The following is a 17,899-nucleotide window of genomic DNA, read 5'->3' as shown; positions in this document are numbered from 1 at the left end:
ATCTCCCTCCTAACCCCATTCTCCTGCCCTCCTCATAACCTCTGACACCTGTACTAATCAACACTCTATCTCTGCCTTAAAAATATCCACTGACTTGGCCTCCACAGCCTTCGTGGCAAAGAATTCCACAGATTCACCTCATTCTGACTAAATAAATTTCTCCTCATCTCCTTCCTAAAAGAACATCCTTTAATTCTGAGGCTATGACCTCTAGTCCTAGACTCTCCCATCCTCTCCACATCCACTCTATGTCACTATTCTGTATGTTTCAATGAGGTCCCCCCTCATTCTTCTAAACCCCAGCGAGTGCAGGCCCAGTGCCGACAAATGTTCATCATAGGTTAACCTACTCATTCCTGGAGTCATTCTTGTAAACCTCCTCTGGACCCATGTAATGATGCGAGCAGAGCCTGAGGGCATCGATGGGAATGTGGAGAAATGTGGATTCATGTAGGATTAGTACAGAAAGGTGTTCGATGGTTAGTCCTGAATCGGGTGGGCGAGGAGCTTGCTTTTGAGCTGTATGACCATGATATATTCTCATCACTTCCTCCCTAATTCCACCACTTCCCTACAAGAGGAGGCAGTGTCACCGTTTAACGTCACACAGTTGGCACCTCCGATGTTGCGGCACTCCCTCGGCAAGAGTTTAGATGTTCCTCTGAAGGCTGAGAGTGTGGGACTAGAGTCCAGGATCAGCGAAGGCTCCTCACCGAGTCGTTCAGAATTCCTCTGGTGGGAAACCAAAGGGGAGGACTGTGCCGTGTGCAGGCAGCTGGCCGCACGCCTTTCAGCTTGTGATTCAAGAAGGAACTGCAGATGCTGGAAGATCGAAGGTACACAAAAATGCTGGAGAAACTCAGCGGGTGCAGCAGCATCTATGGAGCGAAGGAAATAGGTGTTTCGGGCCGAAACCCTTCTTCAGACTGCTTGTGATTGTCGGCTCTGCTTTTGTCTTGAGCCATGCGCTGGGCTCTGGGCGAGACAGCACCGTCAGTGTGTCTGACTCCATTCCCCACCAACACGCACACAGCCCCAGCTGTCACTCCATTTCATTCTCTCTCCGTCTCCGCAGTTTGCACAAAGGAACCGCTCCTGCCGGCCACATGAGCCGTCTGCAGCCTTGCTCACCCTATTTCCCCCCTGAGTCTCGCCATCTGGCCTGCGATAACTGACAGTGGGCAGCCCCTCCCCTCTCTGAGCTTGCATTGCTTCACTCAGCGGCAGCTGGGTGTGAAAGAGCCGTCAGTCGTTCATGTCCATTGTAATTCTGCTTTGACCTTTCTTTCATCTCTGCCCAACACCAAGTGGAGACACAAGATATAAAAGATGCAGACACAAAATGCTGGAGTAACTCAGCGGGCCAGGCAGCATCTCTGGAGAGAAGGAATGGGTGACGTTTAGGGTTGAGACCCATCTTCAGACTGATGTCAGGGGAGTGGGTGGTACAGAGATAGAATGTAGTCAGAGACAGTAAGACTGGTAGGAGAACTGGGAAGGGGGAGGGGATGGAGAGAAAGGGAAAGCAAGGAACTTGAAGTTAGAGAAGTCAATGTTCATACCGCTGGGGTGTAAGCAACACAAGTGAAATATGAGGTGCTGTTCCTCCAATTTGCGCTGGGCCTCACTCTGACAATGGAGGAGGCCCAGGACAGAAAGGTCAGTGTCAGATGGGACGACAGATGGCACAATGGGCTAAGTGTTCGGCTGGCAACCGGAAGGTAGCCGGTTCGAATCCCGCTTGGAGTGCATACTGTCGTTGTGTCCTTGGGCAAGACACTTCACCCACATTTGCCTGTGTGTGAATGTGTGTGAGTGATTGGTGGTGGTCGGAGGGGCCGTAGGCGCAGATTGGCAGCCACGCTTCCGTCAGTCTGCCCCAGGGCAGCTGTGGCTACAGAAGTAGCTTACCACCACCGAGTGTGACTGAGGAGTGAATGAATAATGCGATGTAAAGCGCCTTGAGTCTTAGAAAGGCGCTATATAAATCCCATCCATTATTATTAGTGTGGGAATGGGAGGATAAGTTAAAGTGTTTAGCAACCGGGAGTTTAGGTGGACTGAGCGGAGGTGTTCCGCGAAACGATCTGCCCTTGTTATGAATGGGAGGACAAGGACAGAGTCCCCCTTGTCCTCACCTTCCACCCCATCAGCCATCACATACAGCACAAAATCCTCCGACATTTTTGCCACCACCGACGGGATCCAACTACTAGCCATGTATTTTCCATCTCCTTTCCTTTCTGCTTTTCATCGAGACCGTTCCCTCCGCAACTCGCTGGTCACCTCATCCCTTCCCACCCAAACCACCCCGTCCCCAGGTACTTTCCCCTGCAACCGCAGGAGATGCATCACCTGTTCCTATATCTTCCCCCCTCGACTCCGTCCAAAGACCCAGACAGGCGTTTCAGGTGAGGCAGAGGTTCACTTGCACCTCCTCCAACCTCATCTACTGCTGTTCCAGGTGTGGACTCTTGTATATCGGCGAGACCAAGTGCAGGCTCAACCTGAAACATCACCCATTCTTTCTCTCCAGATATGTTGCCTGTCCCGCTGAGTTACTCCAGCATTTTGTGTCTGTCTTCAATTTAAACCAGCATCTGCAGTTCTTTCCTACACATATAAAAGATGCAGTCAGGTGTTGCTTTACTCGAGACTCAGCCCTGGTGTATGTGCACACGATACCAGTTATAATGCCGTGACTTCTCCTGGAGGCCCCCTTTACGAAGGTCTCCATCCTGGAGAAGGATCTCGACCCAACACAAGACCTTTCCATCCTTGGTCTCCTCCCGTCAGAGTGAGGCCACATGTTGGACAAACATTTCTCTGGAAGGTCAGAGGTTCAGGCAAGACCTGATAAAAGTTTATAAAATTATGAGAGGCATCGATAGGGTGGACAGTTAGAACCTTTTTTCCTGGGTGGAAATGTCCAACACTATGGGGCATAGCTTTCAGGTCATAGGGGTTTATTTATGAATGGTATATCTGATTGTTTGGATAGCATGCAAAACAAAGTTTTAAACGGTACCTCGATACATGTGACTATAATAAGTGTAAACCTAAAAATAATTGCAAAGTGCACAATGAGGGAGGTTGGGAAATGGGACTCCACCCTCGTTTATCAGTAGACCATTCTGATAACAGAAGGGGGAAACTGTTCCTGACTCTGGTAGAACATGCTTCAAGGTTTTGTAGGCGTAGGAAGGAACTGCAGGTGCTGGTTTAAACCGAAGAGAGACACAAAAAGCTGGAGAGAAGGAATGGGTGAGGTTTCGGGTCTGAAGAAGGCTCTCTACCTGAAACATCACCCATTCCTTCTCTCCAGAGATGCTGCTGCCCCACTGAGTTACTCCAGCATTTTGTATCTATCAAGCTTTTGTATCTTCTGCTTGGCAAGAGAGCGGAGAAGAGGGAATGACCCGGGTGTGAGTCATCTTTGATTATATCGGCTGCTTTCCCGAAGCAGCATGAAGTGTCGGTGGGGGTTAGATAGATCCTTGAGAAGCATGAGGTTTCTGGGGTTAGATGGAATGCAGAACCGAGGTTGCAATTGGAGTAGTCATGATCTTTTTGAATGGTTGAGGGCCTAATGTTTGAAAATTTAGATAATATCTATTGAAAAAAACAACTAAAGGCGCTGATAATAAAAAATAAAATGAGAAAATGATGACTGTATTCAGCATGTGAGACAGCATCTGGCTGAGTTAATGTTTCAGGTGACTAACCTTTTATCACAGTGAATACTTTGCTGCTGTTTGTAAAGATATTGTATTAACTTGTAATGTGGTGAGCAGTGGGTAGTGAAGCTTCAGCCATGGATGGTTATTTAGTTTAGAGATGGAGCATGGAAACAAATCCTTCAACCCACTGGGTCCACATCCGCCTGCGATCACCTGTTCACACTAGTTCTATGTAGGAAGGAACTACAGATGCTGGTTTAAACAGAAGATAAACACAAAAATCTGGAGTAACTCAGCGGGACATGCAACATTTCTGCATAGAAGGAATTTGTGATGTTTCAGGTCGACGTCGCGTCTGAAGAAGGGTCTCGACCTGAAACATCACCCATTCCTTCTCTCCAGAGATACTGCCTGTCCCGCTGAGTTACTCCAGCATTTTGTGTCTATCTTCACACTGGTGCTATGTAATCCCCCTTTTACATCCATTCCCAACACATGGCAATTTACAGAAGTAAATTAATCTACAAACCCGCACGTCTTTGGGATGTGGGAAGAAACCGGAGCATCTGGAGGAAATCACGCAGTCACAGGAAGAACGTACAAACTTCTCACAAACAACATCCGAGGACAGGATTAAAACCGAGTCTCTGGCGCTGGGAGGCAGCAGCTCTACCAGTTGCGCCACTGTGCTGCCCTCAGTATGCCATCTTTGACAATTTTGATGAGAATTTTGCCATTGATATCAAAGTCAGGAGAGCCTTAGGAAACAAGCAGAAGAGATACAAAAAGCGACACAAGGAACTACAGGCGTTGGAATCTTGAACATAACACAAGAAAGCTATAAAAGAAAGGTTAGGGTGGGAAAAAGTATGGCAAATGACAAAAGTAAGAGGAGAAACTCCACTTCACTTCCCATTCCCACATTGACATTTCGGTCCTTGGCCTCCTCCATTGTCAGAGTTCTTTGTCTCCCTATCACCTCTAGCCTATGTCACTGATTCACCCATCTGACAATAACCCCCCTCACCTGCACCCACCTATCTGTCTGAAGAAGGGTCCCAACCCAAAACATTGCATATCCATGTCCTCCAGAGATGCTGCCCTTCCCGTTGAGTTCTCCAACACTTTATGTTTTGCTCAAGATCCCAGCATCTGTAGTTCCTTGCGTCTGAAGAAGGGTTTCGGCCCGAAACGTTGCTTATTTCCATCGCTCCATAGATGCTGCTGCACCCGTTGAGTTTCTCTAGCATTTTTGTGTACCGTCTCCTATCACTTGCCAAGCTTTGTGTCCCCCCGCCAGACTTGTCTCCAAACAGTCTGAAGAAGGTGAAGCTAGACACAAAAACCTGGAGTAACTCAGCGGGACAGGCAGCATCTCTGGAGAGAAGGAATGGGTGACGTTTCGGATCGAGGCCCTTCTTCATTTTTAGGTATGTCTACTTGGTCTGAAGTAGACATGCCTTGGTCAGAAATGTCATCTGCCTGATCTGCTGAGCTCCTCCAGCACGATCTTTATTTGCTCAGTTACAAAGGAATCTGGATTGGAGGGAAATGGCTCAAAAATGGAAGGTTGCGTTTCTCTGCTCTTTAAATAAACCCTGTTATCCGAGTAAATTAGCTGTTCACAAACGGCTGCTGTGAATCACATCCCCCACCCCTCCCCCACTTCCAACTCAACGGTTGACAATGTTAACAATAAATGCTTAACAATAGCTTGTGAGAATTGAATGCCCTGCTTTGGAAAGCATGCCTTATAAGGATATCTAAGATCTTTGTCAGTGACTTAGGGTTGAGTAAATGAGTAACATTAACAATTGAAAGGTGGATTTGGATTCAAGGGATGATCGAGCAGAACGGTAGTGCCTTTGATTTCAAGTGCAATTATAAGTACAAAGTTCTCAATAATCCATGAGTATAATGGACTGTAAAGTTTCATGAATTTGATTGATGAGGATTAACAAAACCTTGCAACTATTAACAATAAAAAGTTCTCACTGTAACCATAGTGAATTGCAGCATGGCACCTGCAGATAGCGAGGACCTCTTTGCACAGTCATGAGTTTAGTTTAGTTTATTGTCACGTGTACCTAGGTAGAGTGAAAAGCTTTTTATGGATACACAAAAAACTGCAGATTCTGGAATCTTCAAGTCAAGAGCCAAGAGAGTTTATCGTCATGTGTCCCAGATAGGACAATGAAATTCTTGCTTTGCTTCAGCACAACAGAATATAGTAGGCATGAGTACTCAGAGTCTTGAGCAAAACTCAGTGCTGGAGGAATTCGGTGGGTCCGGCAGCATCTGTGGGGGGATGGACAGACAAATTATTTCAGGTTAGGACCCTCCTTCACACTTTGCATCCCAACCCGAAACATCGTCTGTCCATTCTCCCCACAGAAACAGCCTGACCCACTGAGTTCCTCCAGCACTTTGTGGAGTTGCATGAGGGAATGCATGATGGGTTGAGTGACACCAGATCCTGGATGGTGCTGATCCTCCTGAGTGTCGTTGTAGCTGAAACATCCAATTCAGCAAAGAGTTTCCTGTTAAACCATTGACATGAGCTTCTAAGTGGCACTGAGACTTTCAGAGTTCACCACTCAAAAGCCTAATCCAGAGCAGTCTCCAGTTTTGGTTACAGCCCACTGTGGCTGACTGATTTGTGAAAGGTCACATCACCTTAACCTTTGGGCACATTTGTAGAGTCATCATCATACAACATGGAAATAGGCTCTTCAGCCCAAACACCTATGCTGATCAAGATGCTGATCTACACTAATCTCATTTGCACTTGACCCATATCCCTCTAAACATAGAAACATAGAAAATAGGTGCAGGAGTAGGCCATTCGGCCCTTCGAGCCTGCACCGCCATTCAATATGATCATGGCTGATCATCCAACTCAGTATCCTGTACCTGCATTCTATCCATACCCCCCTGATCCCCTTAGCCACAAGGGCCACATCTAACTCCCTCTTAAATATAGCCAATGAACTGGCCTCAAATACTTCTGTGGCAGAGAATTCCACAGATTCACCACTCTCTGTGTGAATTTTTTTTTTCTCATCTTGGTCCTAAAAGATTTCCCCCTTATCCTTATACTGTGACCCCTTGTTCTGGACTTCCCCAACATCGGGAACAATCTTCCTGCAACTAGCCTGTCCAACCCCTTAAGAATTTTGTAAGTTTCTATAAGATCCCCCCTCAATCTTCTAAATTCTAGCGAGTACAAGCCGAGTCTATCCAGTCTTTCTTCATATGAAAGTCTTGCCATCCCAGGAATCAGTCTGGTGAACCTTCTCTGTATGGCAAGAATGTCTTTCTTCAGATTAGGAGACCAAAACTGTACGTAATACTCCAGGTGTGGTCTCAGCAAGGCCCTGTACAACTGCAGTAGAACATCCCTGCTCCTATACTCAAATCCGTTTGCTATGAATGCTAACATACCATTCGCTTTCTTCACTGCCTGCTGCACCTGCATGCCTACTTTCAATGACTGGTGTACCATGACACCCAGGTCTCGTTGCATCTCCCCTTTTCCTAATCGGCTACCATTCAGATAATAGTCTACTTTCACCAAAGTGGATAACGTCACATTTATCCACATTATACTGCATCTGCCATGCATTTTCCCACTCACCCAACCTATCCAAGTCACCTAGCAGCCTCCTAGCATCCTCCTCACAGCTAACACTGCCCCACAGCTTCGTGTCATCCGCAAACTTGGAGATGTTGCATTCAATTCCCTCGTCCAAATCATTAATATATATTGTATATACCTGGGGTCCCAGCACTGAGCCTTGTGGTACCCCACTAGTCACTGCCTGCCATTCTGAAAAGGACCCGTTTACTCCTACTCTTTGCTTCCTGTCTGCCAGCCAGTTCTCTATCCACATCAATACTGAACCCCCAATACCGTGTGCTTTAAGTTTGCATACTAATCTCTTATGTGGGACCTTGTCGAAAGCCTTCTGAAAGTCCAGATATAACCCATCCACTGGTTCTCCCTTATCCACTCTACTAGTTACATCCTTGAAAAATTCTATAAGATTCGTCAAACATGATTTACCTTTCATAAATCCATGCTGACTGTTCAAATGATTTCACCACTTTCCAAATATGCTGCTATCCCATCTTTAATAACTGACTCTAGCAGTTTCCCCACTACCGATGTTAGACTAACTGGTCTGTAATTCCCCGTTTTCTCTCTCCCTCCCTTTTTAAAAAGTGGGGTTACATTAGCTGCCCTCCAATCCTCAGGAACTACTCCAGAATCTAAAGAGTTTTGAAAAATTATCACTAATGCATCCACTATTTGTGAGGCTACTTCCTTATGCACTCTGGGATGCAGCCTATCTGGCCCTGGGGATTTATCGGCCTTTAATCCATTCAATTTACCTAACACCACTTCCCGACTAACCTGGATTTCACTCAGTTCCTCCATCTCATTTGACCCCCGGTCCCCTGCTATTTCCGGCAGATTATTTATGTCTTCCTTAGTGAAGACAGAACCAAAGTAGTTATTCAATTGGTCTGCCATGTCTTTGTTCCCCATGATCAATTCACCTTTCTTGTACAGTGGAACTTGCCTTGATTAGTATCTTATATTTATGCCCCTACACTTCCCATATCTCAACAGTGGAAACCACCTCTGCATAGAATTAAGGCCTGGTAGGCAGCTATTTGGTCAATCTGGTCTGTGCTTAGTCCCAGCAGAGTAATCCATTTGGTCCCATATCCCTATTCTTTCTTCACGCCCCTTGAAAATTATCATTCCTCATGCTTAACTAATTCCCTTTATAAGGCAAATCAAAGGTACTACAGACAAAATGTGCAGGAAGGAACTGCAGATGCTGGTTTAAACCAAAGATCAACACAAAAAGCTGGAGTAACTCAGCGGGTCAAACAGCATCTCTGGAAAAAAGGATAATAGGTGATGTTTCAGGTCGAGACCCTTCTGCAGGCGCTGATAATCTGAAATAAAAACAGAAGAAAGCTGGAAATACTCAGCAGGTCAGGCAGCATCTGTAGAAAGAGAAACAATCAATGTTTCAGATTGAGGAACCAAGTTCTCAGTACTGACTTGAACCATTAACTGATTCTCTTTCCACAGGTGCTGCCTGACTTGCTGAGCTTTTCCAGCATGTTCTGCTTTTATGCCTTTTGAAGCTGTTTCCATCACCTTTATAGATACCTACCCTATCATGTCTCTTCTCGGACTCTTGTATAGACGACAGCTGTATACCAGCTCTAACCTTTTCAGTTTATCTTGATAATTATAACTGATAGAATTGGTAGACGTATATAAAATTATGTTCAGCATAGATAAAGTAGACTCTCAGAACCTTTTTCCCAGGATGAAAATATCAAAGTCACGAGGGCATAGTTTTAAGGTGAGAAGAATAACGTTTAAGGTGGGTGCCTGGAATGCATTGCCAGGGGTGTTGGTGGAGGCAGATATGATGGTGGTGTTTAAGATACACAGGGAATTGAGGGATATTGGTAATAAACAGGCAGATGAGATTAGTTTATATTGTCATCATGTTTGGCAAAGACATTGTGGGCCGAAGGTGCTGTTCCTGTGCTGTACTGTTCTATGTTCAGTATAACTGGGTAGCTGATGGTTAGCACGCACTCGGTGGGCTGAAAGGCCTCTTTCCTTGCTCGTTCTCTCTATGACTTTGGGGTGTGATCATCAGCAACCACATAGAATTTACAGCACAGAAACTGGGCATTCAGCCCAGATGGTCATCCTGGTGCTTATGTTCCACAAGAGTCTCACCCTAGTCCATTTAATATCCCATCTCTGCATCCTTCCACTAAATGTATCCATGCTGTACACCACAACTCAAGGCCATTCACATTCTCCTCAATCTCTGGTTAGCGAAATGTATCCAAAATGTCCTTTGATTTATGATCATTACTGGGCAATCCCACAAGCGGAAATCTGGTCTACCTCGTCAAAGCCTTTTGTAATCTCAAAGACATTACGGTATGCTGTGCCAGTATAATCTACCAGATCCTACTCACTCTCTGATATTGCAAGGAAATCAATCTAATAAGACAGTAAGAGCGTTCTTCCCAGTGTAGAAAATGTCAAAGACCAGGAGCCATAGCTTTAACGTCAGAAAGGCAACGTTTAAAGATGTGTGCATCAAATTGTTTGCACAAAGATTGGTGGGTGACTAGAACATGCAGCCAAGGGTGGTGGTGGAAACAGATACGATAGTGGCATTTAAGAGGCTTTTAATTAGGCACATGGATATACAGGGCACGGAGGGATATTGATCACATGCAGGCAGAGGAGATTAGTTTAACTTGATGTCATGTTTGACGCAGTCATTGCGGGCCGAAGGCCCTGTTCTTGTGCTCTACTGTTCTATGTTGACTTCAGCCTGGACCAATCTCCCGAGGTATATGTTAATGGGAGAGTCTGGCACTAGTTAGTTTGGCTGATTGAACGTTCCCTCACTGTCACCCTACCACCACCACGAATCCTCTCCACTCCATACTCCCTCCCCCGAAACCATTCTTGCTTATCCTAATCTCTTATCCCTAACCCCAAACCGATGCTGTCTAATTTTTGACACCTCCATTTCATGGGGAAAACATAGAACAGAATAGCACAGAAGCAGGTGCTTCAGCCATTGATGTGCATGCCAGCCATGATGCCAGTGTAAACTACACATAGTCTATATCGTTCCATTCCCTGCTTGTTCATGTGCCGTCTAAATGTCCCTTAAACGCTTCTATCATTTTAAATGCCTCTTAAATGTTGTTAGCATTTAAAATACTATCCTGTGTCATTCCCTTTATCCTGTACCAGTATACCATGGAGAGTTTGATTGTACTCATTTCTAGTCTGTCCACTGACTGGGTAGCACACAACAAAAGCCTTTCACTGTACCTCGGAACCGCGTGATAATTAACAATAAACTAAACTAAATGTTGCTAACTTTTTCATTGTGGAGCACAAGTGCTGAAGTAACTTTTATATGGCACATCCGTGGTTCCGAGTCTGTTGTGGATAGCCTGGATGAGCTGCTTAAAGGATTCTGGACCTTACAGTCTCTCTGCCTCTCTCTATCTCTATAGACTGCGATAAGCTAAGGAAGGATGGTTTGCGCAGTTCCCAGTATTATTCCCAGGCCCCATTGTTCTCCTCAACACCCGCTCATCTCTCCGGAAATTGCCTGGATGAGGAGGAAGATCAGGACCAAACGGTAAGATTACTTCCAAATCCTTGCTTTGCCCTTGTTTTCTTTCTGCGCCTTTCCTTACTTAATCTAATATAGGATACTGCATCGCAGCGCCATGAAGGGGTCGAAGAAGGATTTGCAGTTACGTAGCACTGTTCAACTCTCTTGTGAAAACAGCTCAAGTGTCAGTGAATATTGTCGTTGATCGCAACCCAGCAGCCAATTTGTACAGTGCACACTCCCACATTCAGCAATGTGATAATGGCCTGATAATCTGTTTTATTGATAATTGTTTGAGGATAAATATTTCGTTTAGTTTAGAGATTATAGCATGGAAATGGGCCCTTCAGCCCCCCGAATCCACGCCAGTCACTGCTGACCCGTTAACACTAGTTCTTTAGACTTTGAGATGCAGTGTGGAAACAGGTCCTTCGGCCCACCGAGTCTAAGCTGAACAGTAATCTCCCCTACTGTAGAACTATCTCATACACACCAGGGAAAATTTACAATTTTTACAGAAGCCAATTAACCTACAAGCGTGTATGTCTTTGGAGTGTGGGAGAAAACCTACGACGTCACAGGGAGAACATATAAAGCCCATACAGACAGCATGCATAGTCGGGATCAAATCCGGGTCTCTGGTGCTGTAAGGCAGCAACTCTACCACTGCGTCAATGTGCCGCCCAATCTATCCATCTTATCCAACTTTCCCATCTGCTCCCTACACACAAGGCAATTTTACAGTGGTCAATTATCCTACAAACTTACACATCTTGTGGGAGGAAACTGGAGCACCCGGAGGAAACCCACACAATCATAGGGGGAGCACACAAACTTCACACACAGCACCCGAGGTCAGGATCAAACCCAGGTACCTGGCACTGTGAGGCAGCAGCTCTGTGTCACCATGGCACCTGACCAGGACACTGGAGATAAATCCTCTGCTCTTCCCTGGGAAGCTTTTATCTATCTGAACAGATGAGGCCTTGGCTGAATGTCTATCTATCAATCAGGACTCCTGACAGTGCTGCACTCACTCAGGACTGCTACATGGAAGCTGACCCAGTGCATAAACCAGACAGTGGTGTCAGGATGGGTGGGACTGGGTAGAGGGATACGACAGACACTTGAAAAACTGGTCAGAATGCTCCCTCACAATGTTACGGGACTAAGTATAGGATTCCCGGGGTATGTTGATACCATTAACTGTTACAAAACTGGTTATAGTACTCCCTCGCTCCATTACAGAACCAGGTATAAGGATAACACACTGCTACAGACCTGAGTAGAATTCCCTTACATCATTACAAAACTGCGCATACTGCTCTATTGGGCTGTAATAGAACAGGGTACAAAGCTTTCTCACACTGTTATAGAACTGGGTATAGGGATAACTCACACTGCTACAGACAGGTATAGAACTCCCTTATACCATTGTGGAACTGGGTATCATACTCCCTCGGACTGTAAAAGAATTGGGCATGGCCTCCCTCACGCTGCATATAGGGCTCTCTCACACCGTTACAAACTGGGTGTAGAACTCATTAACACCATTTCAGAACCGGATGTAGAAACCCCTCACAGCATAACAGAACTGAATATGGGTCTCCCTCACACCGTTAAGAACTAGGTATCGGACTGTCCGCTGCTACAGACCTCAGTACAGTGTTCGCTCACACTGTTACAGTATGGTGATAAGGCTGCTTCATACCCATTACATCTGGGTACTGAACTCAAAACAGGTATTTTAAAGGGCCTGTCCCACTTGGCGATTTATTTCGGCGACTGCCGGCATCATTGACTGACGTATTAGGTCATCGATAAAGTCGTGGCGTGACGACGTATTGACGCGCGCTGTTTCCTCAAGTGTCGCTACTTTTTTTGTCGCCGATGGATTTTGAAATGTTCAAAATCTTTCCGCGACCCTGATACGTCAGTCAATGACGCCGGCAGTCGCCGAAAAATTCGCCGAGTGGGACAGGCCCTTAAAGATGAATTCAACATGTTCACATTTGTGTAAACTGCTTAGCCTTTGACACTCTGTCGTGTTACATTGCCAATGGTAGAATTAAAGCATAGAACAGGTTGTTCATGAGAAACTTTATTAGCTTGTTTAAGATTATTTTCTGATCTGTCACTATTACAGCTTACTCTTTAATAATACCCCTGTTTCTGTGGTTATTTTAGTCACTTTATTTCGTACTTTTCTCTGCTCTTTCACTCCAGCGATTAAGCCCTTTAAACTGCCTCAGTCAGACTTGCCTTAGTGCCTGCTGCCACTTGACTTCATGGAAGCACCAGGTACACACATGCTGCACAGAACATGCAGCAACGTGCTTTGCTTGCCTCAGCTTTGCCAGCAGCTTCTTATCCATCCCAGTGTGCCTCCTTTCCAATGCACTCTATCCTCAGCCGATTCCCTCAACATTCCCTTCCAGTGGACTCTGCCAGTGTGTTTTCTCTGTAACATCCTCCGCTCTCTTTGAACCTCTGCACTTAACGCGCACAAACACAATACCTTAACTTCCCCTCTGAATGGGACGAAGTTGGTATTTTCTTCTTGCCAGATTGCTGTGGCAACCGTTAATTGCTTGGCTTGGTGTGAAATCTTGCTCACCAAACATTGCCCACTGTTGACGCCAAGTCCCATATGTCGCTTTAATTCCTTGCCTCCCTGACCAAGTCTTTAGTCCCCCATCTCTGCTCCTTCCCACCTCCACCCATCCCACCTCTGAATACTGTGGTTCTTGCAGGGGTGACGTTTCTCCTCATCCTGTATAATCCAGGTAGCCATCCTCTTGCAAGTATAGCCCTTGTATGATACGTGTCCTTCTCTTTATGCTTTGTTGTGATGGGGAGTGCTCATGGAGTGATAAAGCACAGAAGTAGGCTTTACAGCCCACCATCTCCATGCCGACACGTCAAACACCTGTTGATTCTGAGCCCTGCATTTGGTCCATTGCCTTCTAAGCGTTGGTGATTTGTGCTCATGTATTTAATATATCTCCATTCAAGGGATGCGGGCTTTGCAGGCTGAGCCAGCATTTAATTGCCTGTCCCTAATTGCCCTTAAGAAAATGGCGGTGAGCTGCCTTCTTGAACTACTGTCCTTGAGGTGTCACAATGTTAGGGTGGGAGATCCAAGCGTTAACCCAATGACATTGAAGGAATGGTGATATTTTTACAATCTAGGATGGTGTGCAGCTTGGTGGGAAACTCCCAGACTGTGGTGTCCCCATGTTGGCAGAGGTAGTGGATTTGGAAGGTGCTGTGAGTTGCTGCAGTGCATCCAGCAGTGTATCTGCCTGCATCCGCTATCTTGGCAAATAGGATTAATAAAGATAAGTACTCGAGACTCGGCAAGGACATGTTTGGCCAAAAAGCCTGTTTCTGTGCTCCATGACACACATTCAGCGAGTGTACCCCCATCACCTTCTATTCTTCTTTAGAACCCCTATAAACCTTTTACCCCTCTTCCCATTTTCAAATATAACAAGTGGGATGGAAGACATCCAATCTGCATCACATAGGATTAATGACTAGAATTCATTGAATTAACACTCAATTACATAAAATTAACACTCAATAAAGGTGATAATATACAGTATGGCTTGACTCTAACCATTCCTGCTTTGATGTTTCTGGAGCAAAGTTTACTGTTGACGGCAGTCAGTCAGTCTTCCTCCTTTAGATGCAGCTGCAATGGTTCATAGGTTCAATTGGTAAAATAAAGGAGTTAAATGAAAAAAAGGTGGAGCAGGCTGTGAGATTGGGTTGTTACTTACTGGAATATAGTAGAGTCAGAGGTAATAGACAATAGACAATAGGTGCAGGAGTAGGCCATTCGGCCCTTCGAGCGGTTCAATGCCATCATGGCTGATCATTCCCAATCAGTACCCCGTTCCTGCCTTCTCCCCATATCCCCTGACTCTGCTATTTTTAAGAGCCCTATCTAGCTCTCTCTTGAAAGCATCCAGAGAACCTGCCTCCACCGCCCTCTGAGGCAGAGAATTCCACAGACTCGCCACTCTCTGTGAGAAAAAGTGTTTCCTCATCCCCGTTCTAAATGGCTTACTCATTATTCTTAAACTATGGCCCCAAGACACAGGGGTCACTGAAACTATGGGCACTCGCATGGGCCCCGGCTATGCTTGCCTCTTTGTTGGGTACATCAAACAATCACTGTTCCAGGCGTACACTGGCCCTATCACCGAACTCTACCTCCGCTACATTGACGACTGCACCCATGCAGAACTCCCTGACTTCATCAACTTCATGACTAATTTCCATTCTGCACTCAAATTCACTAGGACCATCTCCGACATCTCCCTACCGTTTCTGGATCTCACCGTCTCCATCACAGGAGACAGACTATTGACCGACAATCTACTACAAATCTATTGACTACAAATCTATCTAGACTACACTTCTTCCCACCCTGCTTCCTGTAAAGACTCTATTCCCGACTCCCAATTCCTCCGTCTATGTCGCATCTGCGCCCAGGATGAGGTTTTCTATACTAGATCATCGAAGATGTCCTAATTCTTCAGGAAACGGGGGTTCCCCTCTTCCATTATAGATCAGGTTCTCACTAGGGTGTACACGATATCCCACAGCTCTGCTCTTGCTCCCCCTCCCCCCATTCTCAACAAGGACAAAGTCCCCCTTGTCCTCACCTTCCACCCCATCATCCGTCGTTTATAGCATTTAATCCTCCAACATTTTCGCCACCTCCAATGGGATCCCACTACTGGCCACCTGCCCATCTCCACCCCTTTTTGCTTTCCGCAGAGACCGTTCCCTCCGTAACTCCCTGGTCAACTCGTCCCTTCCCACCCAAAACACCCCCGCCCCAGGTACTTTCCCCTGCAACTGCAGGAGATGCAACACCTGACCCGTTACCTCCCCCCTCAACTCCCCCCTCGACTCCACAGTCTTTTCAGGTGAGGCAGAGGTTCACTTGTACCTCCTCCAACCTCATCTACTGTATCCGCTGTTCCAGGTGTCAACTACTGTATATCGGCGAGACCAAGCACAGGCTTGGCGATCGTTTTGCTGAACACCTCCGCTCAGTCCGCCTTAACCTACCTGATCTCCCGGTTGCTCCGCACTTTAACTCCCCCTCCCATTCCCAATCTGACCTTTCTGTCCTGGGCCTCCTCCATTGTCAGAGTGAGGCCCACTGCAAATTGGAGGAACAGCACCTCATATTTTGATTGGGTAGCTCACACCCCAGCGGTGTGAACATTGACTTCTCTAACTTCAATGTAACTTAACTAACTGTCCCATAAGTCTACCACCCTTGCTTTCACACTCTCTCCATCCCCTCCCTTCCCCTTCCTAGTTCTCCCACTAGTCTTACTGTCTCCTACATTCTATCTCTGTCCAGCCCACTCTCGACATCAGTCTGAAGAAGGGTTTCGACCTGAAAAGTCACCCATTCCTTCTCTCCAGAGATTCTGCCTGTCCCGCTGAGTTACTCCAGCATCTTGTGTCTACCAGTGCTTGGTTGCTCAGCATCTTGCATTATCTTCCCAGTCACTTTTCAGTAATTTCCCTCACTCTCTTCTCCCTCCCTCACTAATTGGGTTTGTGGGAGACCAACCCAAGATGTGGATGTAGCATCTAATCAAATTGACTAGGCTCCCATGTAACAATTTAGCTCTTGGGAAGCTACTGGATGATGACATGTAGAAAAGTAGTCAACATCTGCAATGTGTTGGGAGAGAAAATTGATGAGAACAAATTGAAGTAAGTAAAAGATTTGTAGAATGTTACAAGAATGGCCATTGAACCGAGGTATAAAATGAATTAGTAACATTTGGATGCATTTCTGAGGCATTATTATAATTAAAACTGGAGCTTGTCCATACGTGGGCCGTTGCGAACATTGAGGATGGAATTAAGATCCAGAGTAGCTGTTCATTGCTAAGACAGACATCAAGTGCTAAATAGCCTCTTCTTGTCCCTCAGGAGGTCAAGAAATGGGGTTGGTGAGTTGGGCAGAATTCTTCTTTCTTGCTCCTGATCATTTTTTGTGTGTGTTCTTTGTAAAGCCCACGGTTTCATCGGCAGATGAGGAAAACCTATTGCATTCTCGGAGATCCAAAACCCCGGTGCCTGCTGACCTCTCCGAGATTGATGTCCAGACGAACTGGACCAAGGCCCTCCCACTGCCCACTCCGGAGGAGAGGATGCGCCAACAAGCCCAGGCAATCCAGACAGACGTTATCCCAATAAACGTAACAGGTACATAACAAGGTTAATGAGACAAGGGATGGGTTTAACACTGGACAGACTGCAGGGGCAGAATTCCTGTCTTTAAAAGCCATGGCTTGCTCTGCCACTTAAAGAAGGCATTTAATTGTCTCCCAGTATGGTGCAGAATGAGAGCCATTTCTGAGTAAGGAAGGCAGGATAGTGAACCAGTTACGCGAGTGTGTGTAGTAACAGTTGCTCTGCTGATTCCTATCAGGGGTGAACTTCGATCGCCAAGCTGGCAACAGGAGGTCTCTCGTGCACTCAGACACCCCGCTGAGGCGCCCGACGAAGATCAAACGGAGAAAGACCATTACTGGGCTGCCTGAAGCTGTCCAGAAGGAATTAGGTATGGCTCATCAGAATTGTATTCACTCCCCTGCCCGGCCACCTTCTCATTTGTGACTGTGTGTGTGTGTTTGTGCATTTGTGATAAGTAGTAGCTTTCATCCGACCCTTCCCTCCAATACAATCTGATAGCCAGCAGCAAAATGTGTGATTTCAATTGGGAAAGGACATGCCAGGGAATTATTTTTACCTTTCAGCTTAAACTGAGCCACATCAGAAACCTGGAGGTTTCCCCAATTGCCTGAAAACAGATCAGTTTAGCATTGCCAAGCAAAATGCTGAGCAGTGAGCCACAGTGAGTCTCCGGCTCTCCGCCACGCTTTATGTGTGAATTAATTACTGCCTGATCTCCCTTCTGAATGTCCTGGCTCTAACTTTTATGGTTAGAACTCTCATTCTTTTCCACATCAAAGAAAC

At 46.1% G+C, this 17,899-nt stretch overlaps 1 protein-coding gene across 6 annotated transcripts in view; it reads left to right on the top strand.

Moving 5' to 3' along the window:
* Positions 1-17,899, top strand: part of nhsl1 (NHS like 1) — a 233,082-nt gene that overhangs the window by 200,804 nt on the left and 14,379 nt on the right. For 5 of the 6 annotated variants that reach the window (XM_033025972.1, XM_033025971.1, XM_033025974.1 and 2 more), the window contains exons 3-5: positions 10,773-10,900; positions 16,933-17,125; positions 17,352-17,483. In XM_033025972.1, the coding sequence (XP_032881863.1) occupies positions 10,773-10,900; positions 16,933-17,125; positions 17,352-17,483 (453 nt within the window). The remainder of the gene's footprint in view (positions 1-10,772; positions 10,901-16,932; positions 17,126-17,351; positions 17,484-17,899) is intronic. The other variant, XM_033025973.1, reaches the window with a different exon arrangement.

Source organism: Amblyraja radiata, chromosome 8 (assembly GCF_010909765.2).
Source record: "Amblyraja radiata isolate CabotCenter1 chromosome 8, sAmbRad1.1.pri, whole genome shotgun sequence".
NCBI lineage: Eukaryota > Metazoa > Chordata > Chondrichthyes > Rajiformes > Rajidae > Amblyraja > Amblyraja radiata.
Note: the sequence above shows the minus strand (reverse complement) of the source record. Positions and strands in the feature narration are given on the sequence as shown.